The 10,512-nt window shown below is 38.7% G+C and overlaps 1 protein-coding gene across 1 annotated transcript; it reads left to right on the top strand.

Annotated features, from left to right (window-relative positions):
• The first annotated feature begins 518 nt into the window (after positions 1-518).
• On the top strand, positions 519-9,534 carry thpo (thrombopoietin). The gene is made up of 5 exons (XM_053487035.1): positions 519-656; positions 4,464-4,594; positions 6,215-6,298; positions 6,426-6,590; positions 9,097-9,534. The coding sequence occupies exons 1-5, from the start codon at positions 593-595 to the stop codon at positions 9,244-9,246; spliced, it is 594 nt and encodes a 197-aa protein (XP_053343010.1). The 5' UTR covers positions 519-592; the 3' UTR covers positions 9,247-9,534.
• Positions 9,535-10,512: the final 978 nt, after the last annotated feature.

Below are 10,512 nucleotides of genomic sequence, written 5' to 3'. Positions count from 1 at the left end.
CACACACGCACACGCACACATGCACGCACACACGTACGTTCATTGACATTTGCTACGGCTGATTTAATAAACCTAACAAAGGCCCGTGTCGAGTTTCATCTGGCCCTTACTTGCGATATAAAAACACTTTTTCTGAGCTTCACAATGATAAAAAATATTTTGTTTTAAAATGATTAGAAATGGATCGTTCTTCTGATGCAAGGCCACGTCGGTGCTGTTTGTTCTGTTAAACATTAACTTACAGAATTAACATAACAAAATTGGCCTCTTGTTGGTTTTTGTACGTCGGAAGTTGACCAAAAGTTCCAGGAGGTTGTAGGTTAAGGTATACACGTGGGAACGAGTTTTTATCTTAAAGTGAAAGGACATAAAGGATCTGATAAGGCTAAACTATGTGTGTGTGTGTGTGTGTGTGTGTGTGTTGGGAAGGAAGGGGTGACAGATACACAGGAACAGTTCAAAGCAAGTAGGGGCGAGAGACAGACAGAGAGAGAGAGAGAGAGTGTGTGTGTGTGTGTGAGTGTGTAGTGCGTCACATTATACAAATGGTGGACGCACACACACACGTTCTGGTGGCTCAGTCTCAACTTTAATGCAGACTTTCTTCAATGGAATGGATGATGATCAGGGAGTGTGTCGCGCTCACACTTTCACACGTGAGTAACGTTATCATGCAGCTCACACTCACGTCTAAATACAAACACTTAAAGTGGAGACTTGCAGGACAGATTAATGTATACTTATTTAAAACTTTAAAAAATAATTTAAATGATTATTTTTACTGGAGTTTCTTATTTAATTGTACTTTTTTAATTATAGAATAAAGTTTATTATTATTATTATTATTATTATTATTATTTAAATATTTTAAATAGGATTAGTATTTGATTTTATTATTATTATTAGGAGTAGTAGTAGTAATAGTATTGCTATTATTAAATAAGGGTTTTAAATTGGATTAATAATAATAATAATAATAATAATAATTAAGGATTTAAAATAGGATTTTTATTATTATTATTATTTAAATATTTTAAATGTGATTAGTATTTGATTTTATTATTATTATTATTATTATCAGTAGTAGTAGTCGTAGTAGTATTGTTATTATTAATTAGGGGGTTACAATTGTATTATTATTATTATTATTATTAATAATAATAATAATAATAATAATAATTAAGGTTTTAAAATAGGATTACTATTGTTATTATCATTTAAAGATTTTAAACATGTATATTTTAAAATATATTAATATGAATTATATTAATAATTATGGCTTATTATTATCAATGATTATATTTTAAATAAGAATGTAAGTGTCATCCTAGATTATTAATCTCTTCACTGTCTCTATTGCTGCTTGTTATCTGTAATTTCCTTCAGGATCTATCTATCTATCTATCTATCTATCTATCTATCTATTGGTATTGATTATATAGAGAAATAAAGGGAGTTTTTATTTATTATAGTGTATTTAGTTTTTCTGTACATTTAAAAGTCCCGCTTTGACTTGAACACCCGGCTTAGTACCTGTAATGTTAATGTTATTTTCCATTTTGTCAGAGAGGTGTCCTAGCTGATGTTAGCGGGAGGGTGTGATGTCAGAAATGAGATAATCTCCTTCATCATTTGTTCCTTAATCAAGTGCTGTTGTGTGCAGCTGGTGTTCAGCCTCATACGGCATTTATGTAATCATCTGGTGTGTGTTTGTGCATATGTCGGATTCCCGTAGTCTGGTTTGAACATCCCGTGACCCGCGGTCCTGTAACAGGTTAATGCTATCAGCTCTAGCACGCGGCGTTGTGGCTAAAACTCCTGCTACCTGTGATATCTCACTTTTTTTTAACATATTATGCAGATTTTTGAGTATACTGTATATTATTTATATATGTTGGAAAGCTGCTGATGCGATATTCAGAAGTTCTGATATTGATGAGTGAACGGATAATGGATCTGAGTTGGAGAAAACTGGAAAGATGTTCATCGTGATATCGACTCGGTACGGAAATGATCATTGAATATATAACTCGTGTATTTCGGGTAGCATCGTCGTTATTATGGATTCTGTTCTGCCGTTGGGGGGAAGGAGGGGAGATGGGTAATACAGTGTTATCTGTGGTGTTCAATAATTTGTTAAAATTGAGTTTATGTAGGTTTGACAGCTCGGTGAAGATTTCGACACTCGGATCAATGACGCCGTAAAGTCGGTGCTTAAAGCTTCAAAAAGTTCCATTGTGTTGAAGGAGAGCGTAGAGGATTTGGTCCAGTTTATTGACTAATGTGTTTCCATTGTGTGTGTGGATGGTGTCCTGTATTGAATTATGTATTTCTATACTATTTCCGTGAGAAAACTGACGTGTCATCAGCACGTGAACAGGTTCCCTTTGTGCCACCAAAACAGCTGTAATAGGCATGAGACCTCTGAAGGTGTGCTGAGGAGTCTGAGGGCACGGGGACGCCAGCAGCAGATCCTTTAAGGGCTGTGAGCTCAAGGTGGGCTGGCCGCGGATTAGAGGTGTTTGTCTGGTCTATCTTATAGGTGCTCGGTGCTCGAAATGAGATCTGGGGAACTCGGGGTTAATGTTAGCGTTAATGTGAAGTCACGTCATGGCCGATCGGTGTCTGTCTCGTGTCTCTGTGACTTTAGTGCGTTTGTGAGAACTGTGGCCTTTGGTGGCGTGTACAGGAGCGTTATAGAGTGTGTTAGCAGAAAGTTTCAGTTTCACAGACTTTATCTGTGTTACTTCTGCAGATCAGAAGGTTGGGGGTTCAAAACCCCAGCACGACTAAGCTGCCACTGTATGTAGTGCTCTTAACCCTGTCTGCTCCAGGGGGTGGCGGATCACGGCTGACTCTGACCTCTGACCCCGGCTTTCTAACAATGGCATGTGTGAAGGAAAGACTTTCCTGGTGCAGTGATGTACAGTGTATGTGACATGTGGTGTGTAGTGCATCAGCGTGAGAAGTGTGTGTGTGTGTGTGTGTGTGTGTGTGAGCTGCAGTGTTGTGTTAAAGTGCCTCTATTATGCTTTTTTTAAATATCTTCTTTCATGCAGTGTGTCATGTAGTTATACGGGAACATAAACTGTCTGCACTATCTGTGACCCTGACAGTGCAGGATAAATGGAGTTTTAGGGGGTAGTAATGGTGGCGTTCTGGCGTTATTTGTTTGGATGAGAGAAGGAGAGATTGCTGTAGATCATTTTCTTTTAAAGATTTTTGGCGTTTCGTTTTCCGACACACGCTGTAGCCGTAGACCAATCATAAATCACCGCGCCATCTGACCAATCACAGCGCGAGGGCTCCCGGAAAGGCGGGGTTTAGACTGACTGAATCTTCCAACTGCTTCACACGAGTCGTTTATGAATTATTTAGAAACATACAATAAATCTATTTTTGGGGAAAACTAAAGTGTTTTTTAACCTTGCATACACAGAAGCCTGTTTTAAGAGACTCATTAAGCAATATTAGCAACCTTTAAACTGGCACAATAGGGGCCCTTTAAAGCGAGGGTTTACGGTGGAGTGATTAGATATCTATATTAATTAATCAATTAATCAATCACCTAGTACCAAAATTAATTTAAAATCAGTTGGTCAATTGATTAATTATACAATTATGTTTTTTAAATGTTTAAATAGAATAATTTATTATAAGATGTTTTTTATTTGTATTAAAGTAAAATAAACTACAATATGTTTGTGTACTTTAAAGTATTATTATTATTTTAGCCTATGTGATTTATAATATAATGTGCTTTTAGTGATTAACATTATAAAGCTTTTAGATTCTTTTCCTAGCCATGCTTGTCAGATTGTCCCTGTTGAGCTCTTCAGCGCGGCCCGTAAGCCTCAACTGCTCAGATGTATAATGAGATAAAAATGTACGGTGCTCTGGATGAGGGTGTCGGCCAAACGCCTAAATGTAAATCGTCTGTAGGGGTCAGGGGGAGTGAAGGCTGGACCGCGTAGACCCGCTAGTGTGTGTAGATCAAATTGATGACAAAGTTGATGTTGGGTCTGAGATAAAGGTATTTAATGAAGGCATTATTTTGGTGGCACAATGGAGGTGGAGGTGCGGGGGGGGGGGGGGGGGTTACCCAAAATTAGGCAAGTGGTCATAATGTTATGGCTGATTAGTGTGTATATAAAAAAAAAAGATAAAAAGGATGAAAATGGACCTGACTGGTGTATCCCACCATGTTAATCAGCACCATGACACCATAAAAATAACTTTTTCGGGTTTTTTTGCCTTTATTTCTCCATGCTTCATGAAGTCTTCCCTTATCTCGATTTACTCAGTTGATTTATGTCCGATGTTTACCTGCTCATTTCATTAATACTATACAGTTGCCATTTACCTGACGTTTGATCGAGTTATTCATGCCTGGTGTATCTCGTTTGTCTCGTTCTTCTCGTTCCTCTCTTTGTCTCTCTCTTTCACCATGTCGGTGTCTGCAGAAGCCCTGTTTCTCCTCCTGAGTGTGGTTTTGTCCGAACTATCTCACCCTGAAGCCAAACCTGTCGACTTTGTGTGCGTCAGCGAGGCGAGGAAGGTCATGAACAGGGTCAAGGATCTGCAGGACGAGCTGGTGAGACGCTGAACACGTGCATTTTTTTCTCTTTAAAGCTCTCGAGTCTCTGCACTAGATTCTCTCTAATTTCATAGCAGCTGCTTGAGAATTTATTATTATTATTATTATTTCTGTTTTATTGAGCCTCCATGTCTGTGAGCGTATAAATCATTTCCTGATGTTTGGAGTTTGGTTGGTGCATGTACTGTGCACTCATTTCTTCTCAGCATGAACTTTTACACACTCAGGCGTTTCAGTTCAGGATCGGAGCTGAACTGTTGAGGAATTCCTTCTCTGCATCACAGCTTGAATCCTTTCACTTGCTTTTAAAGGTCTTGTTCACTTGCATGACACAATACAGCTTCCTGCTCTGCCTTTATTCAAGTGTCTGAAGTGTGTGAAGGAGCCTGCAGGGTCAGTGCTTTATGACACGCAGGGGTACGGGCTGTTTAGCTCAAACTTTAAATTAGGGAGTTATTTTGGGGAGTCGTGTTAAGAGCTGATCTCTGCTGGGAGATCACTTAGTGAGGACCTGAGGTTAATAGTGAAAGTAAGAGCATTTCCGTGCACACACACACACACACACACACACACACACATGCACGCACACACAGTGTGATGAGAGCTCACAGCGTTGGGACTAAACAGTCCACAATAAAACCACTTGTTATTGAGACTCATCAGAATAAAGGCTTCAGTTTGTTCGGGATCATAAAGACTGGACTTTGGAGCGATGGAGAAAGGTCATGTGACCTGATGAGTCCAGACTGATCCTATCCCAGAGTGATGGGCGTGTCAGGGTGAGAAGGGAAGGACATGAAGCGATGCTCCCATCATGCATAGTGTCCACTGTACAAGCGTCTGGAGACAGTGTTATGATCTGGGGTTGATCAGTTATTATTATTATTATTATTATTATAGTTACTCAGGTCGAGACTCGGTAATAAATAAATATACACATATGGAAGCTTTGCCGGTGTGTGTCAGGTAGAACAAAAGTTATCATTACTTTATAAAGGATAAATGTATAATTAAACAGCTACTGGAATATGGGAATGATGTCACAAAAATGTAGATCTCTCAAAATGAGCATATTATTATTTATTTATTTATTTATTTATTTTATTTAAGTCATAGACACAACCAAAAGCAACAATAAAAACATGTCATCATGTGGACTTTTTTAATGTTTTACTTGGTCATGTTTGTATAGTCGGTTTCAAACATGACTGAGCAAAAAAATAAAAAAAGGAAATAAAATTCCGTTCATCATGTTGTTGAGTTTGCACTCTGTACTGCACAATTCTAAACCTTATTAAAAAACAGCAGAATGATTAATATCTAAAATGCTCTGACCTATAAGAGCTACGAGACGTTAAACATCTACTGTACCATCACGTTAAACATCTACTGTACCATCACGTTAAACATCTACTGTACCATCACGTTAAACATCTACTGTACCATCACGTTAAACATCTACCATCATTTTTTGGATTAGTTTCTTGGATCGGCTTTTTGGCAGCAGAATAACTTAATGTATTAATAATCTTGTTTGTGCAAAGCCTTTACAAGGTCAGTAATACCAATATGTGTGTGTGTGTGTGTGTGTGTGTGTGTGTGTGGTGTCTCTAACAGGTCCAGTGTAGCACTGCAGCACTTCTCCCTGCTCCAGTCCGTATTTCCTCCATCAGGGTGAACATGAGCTGGAAAAGTAAACCTGTGAGTCAGTAAACGTCCTCCAGTTAAACCTGACGCTCTCCAACGCCGCCTTTCTTTCTGTGGTACAAGAGGAATAAACCCGGTATGTGCTGGTGTTTGTGTGTGTGTGTGTGTGTGTGTGTTCCAGATCCCAGAGCGCAGAGCTGAGATCCTGCAGTCTTTGCGGATGTTAGCGCAGGATATTCAGCACGCCAGGAACGGAAGCCAAGTCGAATGTGCTCTCGAGCTGCTGAGCCACTTCGAGCACAACATCAACAACTACATACACACACTCACACAGCTCCACAACCAGGTACACACAGAGATGAACACAAAACTGAGCATTACCATGCACACACACACACACACACACACACACACACACACACGCGGTTTACACTTTACGTTCACTAAACTGCCCTTCGGATGCTCGTATCACAAGCCTGGTTCTGGTTCTTTAAATCTTCTGACCACAGCAATTTGGTGGGATTCTGGATTCCAGTGATTAGACGTCTCAACAAATATTTCCTGGCCTTCTGTAATCTCTGCAGATACAGCATGTCGTGCGAGATTGACTTCCTTTCCCAGGGAAGATTTCTCTCTCTCTCTCTCTCTCTCTCTCTCACTCATCCCCTTCACTTCACTGTCACTTTACTCTGATCAAACGTAAAGGAATGTAAAGAAAACTAGAGGTACTATACAGAGTCGCTGTTTTCAAAAAGAAAAATGCAGCCTGTCACATTCCAAAATTCCATCTAATTTTTCCTTCCAATCTAGTGATTTATTCCAACCTGTCAGACAGCTTCCCCGCCCCTTATTTATGTTCCTCAAAAGCGTGTGAAGCCAGCCGACTACACGTGATAAAACTGCTGCGGGGTAAAGCGCTATCCGCCCACTTCCACCTGTCAGAGCTCAGAGCTGCTCGTGCGGTAATGAAAAGAACGAGTCGTGTCTCTCCTACGCCGAGATCTCGGCCAGTTTTGAACCTCAGGTCTCCAGGACACAGACGGCTGCGGGATCGAGCAGGCATGGAGATCAGAGTCACTGGAGATCAGAGTCACTGGAGATCAGAGTCACTGGAGATCAGAGTCATGGAGATTAGAGTCATGGAGATCAGAGTCACTGGAGTTCACAAATGGCCTATACCGTGTGAATGAATGCGGTCGTGCGCTGTGATGGATTGCGCAGGGTGTCCCCCGTCCCCTGTCCCCTGGGACAGGCTCCAGATCTCCAGTGGACACGGTGCAGCCCAGATATTGTATCTCACAGTTAGTTTGGAAACATCTGGGAATCCCTCAGGAAGCTGGAAATTGTGGGCTGATATCTCCCTATAACATCACATCCTTAAGGAAACCTCTGTTTCTTTCTTAGATCAGGGCAAATTACTAACTAAATGAGTATTATTATTATTATTGTTATTATTATTGTTATTATTATCACTACAGCAGTACCACGGTATACAAGTTTAATCCGTTCCGGAGTTGAGTTCTAAAGGCGAGATTTCATATTGTGAAACGTATTGTCCCATAGGAAATAAAGTCCATGCAGATAATCAGTTCCAGCCACCTAAAATATTACCAATTTTCAACACGATAATCCTATTTTTGCATATAAAAACAATCAAAGAATTTCGAAAAGACATGTTAATTAAGTAATATATATATATATATATAAAATTATTTCAATTATAAAAATTTAAATTTAGAGCAGCGTGTTACTGAGTTACTGATCAAAAAGGTCAGGGGTTCAGGTCACCCTATCTGCTCCAGGGGGCGCTGTATCCTAGCTGACCCTGCGCTCTGACCCCACCTTCCTAATTGGGCAAATGCAAAAAAAATCATTTCACTGACAAATAATTAAATATTATTATACCCAGTGTTGGGGGACGTTACTTTTTAAAGTAACTAATTACATTACAAAGAAAATGAAAACTCCTTTGTGATTCCTCGTGCATGTTGTTTTAGTCGAGACCTTTTTAATTATTCTACCATCATCACTCAGTGAAGTTCGGCCCATAATCTGTTACCTACTAACAGCAGGAATAACGTTTGGAATTGGAACGTTTGGAACACACATGGATTGGGAATGACTGCTGTCTGGCTCACGGATTACATAAAGTGTCTGAATAATGGATTACGTAAAAAAAAAAAAAAAAACTAAGTAACGCGTTCGTCCAGAGAGTAATCCTAGTACTCTAATGCGTTACTTTGTAACACGCAACACTGATTATAATACAAACCTATAATATAAACCTCACCTTAATTTATGATTCCTCTTGGCACCGACTGCTTTAAAAACCAAACTGAAAGTGGCCATGTGCTACGTCTTGACTAAATCTTACATAAAATCCAAAAATAAAAAGCACTATATACACATACATATACACAATATGTTAACTCTCTTTACTTGGCTTTCTATTGACGTAAACAGGTTTTGAACGGCTCCTGGAAATATCTATGAGGTTGGGCATTTGTATGCAGAGATACCATTGTATTATTATTATTATTATTATTATTATTAATAAAGAATAACACATCAGACTTTTTATCCATTTAATGTTGTGGAACTTAAAAAAAAAACAACAGTTAGTTATTAAAAATTTAACTTAAAGGTTTACCTCCAGCTGTTACAAAGTGCTGACACTGGAGACTCGACAGTTCTTACAGATTACATCATTAATCAACACCTTCTGACCAATCACAATCCAGAACTCAACAGCATTGTGTTTATATTGTTAATCCCATTTCTTCTAACATTCCATATTAATGAATGAACTGTATAAAGTCAATTATTTTATTAAGCATGTGTGTTTTTTCCAGAGTGGATCGGATGAGTCAAAACGTCCGGACTCTTCTGCTCAGCCCATCTCGCAGAATCTAAGCACGGTTCTTCAACACTTCGACCGTCTGATCTCCAGAAAGCTGGAATGGCTTGTTAGTGAAATGGCAGCGGAGTGTGAGACAAAGTGAGACACCAGGGACAGGAACACAGAAGGTCAGACACTTGATAGGACGCCTACTGAGGGTGTGTGGAAATCTGGAGATGGAGCGCCATCTACTGGTGAAAGATTCCACTCTTTCCTTGGGCACTTACTGAGTCCAGGCGGATGTTACGAGGACACATAGAAGACTTTAAATGGACCTGAGCGAACCACCTTCTTCTGGACCTTAAATATAATCTAAATATCAAAAGCATTTTATTTTTATACAGAGAGTTTGTATTTTCTTTAACGTCATTAAAACACTCCTTTGTAATAACATGAATCTGTTGACACTTTTTCCCTGCTGTGACTATTTAAGTGTTTTTTTTTTTTTGCATAGGTCAATTTAATTAAGAGAATTAGTTCAGCCAAAAATAGACAGATACCACCCGAAAATGTAGCGTGGCTTTAGTCTCATTCTGACAAAACAAGTGAACAATGTGCGTCAGCAAAATGTACAGTTTGGCTGGACTTTCCCTTAATTTTATTATTATTATTTTTTTGTGTGTGTGTAAGAATTAAAAATGTTTTACACACAGTTATGAAGGTCTTTATCTTTTATTGTTACGTGGGAGGTCTAGTGTAAAGTTGTGTGAATATCACAACGGTTTGTTATTCAGACCCGGTAGCACTTAATGCTAATATTAACATCAAAGCTTAAAGCCAAAAAGGTTCCATGTAATAAATAACATATAGATTTTATTAATGCTAAATTATATGGTTATTTAATAAATAAAATCATGGCATACATACAGATTTGTTCGACATGTTTTGCAGAGTTCAGCTGAAGTAACAGCGATGCGTCGTGTGTGTAAAGGGTTCCCCGTCGCTACGTCAGACTTTTTTGGATTTGCTTTGGAAAACTTTGGATTAAAGTTGTTGTTTTATGATGTGTACAGTTTTCATTTTTTTTTATGTTCCTGTATTTCATTTCTGACATAAAACTGTGGGAAATGTCAGTGTGGGAGGAAAGACAACTTGTTGCTATGAAATTGACTTTATAAATTTTCCTTTTGAAGTTTCTATTTATTTAAATGCTTAAACATTTACACAATTTATTGTGCATTTATTGGAATATTTTAAAAACATATATAATTGTTATTATATAAATTTTTGTCTATGTTTTTGCTGCAGCACGCTAGCACTGTGGCCTCACATCTCCAGGGTCGAGGGTTCGATTCACACCTTGGTGTCTGTCTGCCTGGAGTTTGGGTGATCTCCCTGTGCTTGGTGGGTTTCCTCCGGGTCATCTGGT

This window comes from Clarias gariepinus, chromosome 25 (genome assembly GCF_024256425.1).
Source record: "Clarias gariepinus isolate MV-2021 ecotype Netherlands chromosome 25, CGAR_prim_01v2, whole genome shotgun sequence".
Lineage (NCBI taxonomy): Eukaryota > Metazoa > Chordata > Actinopteri > Siluriformes > Clariidae > Clarias > Clarias gariepinus.
Note: the sequence above shows the minus strand (reverse complement) of the source record. Positions and strands in the feature narration are given on the sequence as shown.

Bases quoted from the DNA above. Each gene is read 5' to 3' on its own strand.
- thpo (XM_053487035.1), top strand. From the start codon at position 593: ATGCAGACTTTCTTCAATGGAATGGATGATGATCAGGGAGTGTGTCGC. The intron at 4,595-6,214 runs GTGAGACGCTGA...TGTCTCTAACAG, and splicing joins AGGATCTGCAGGACGAGCTG to GTCCAGTGTAGCACTGCAGC. The intron at 6,299-6,425 runs GTGAGTCAGTAA...TGTGTGTTCCAG, and splicing joins TGAGCTGGAAAAGTAAACCT to ATCCCAGAGCGCAGAGCTGA.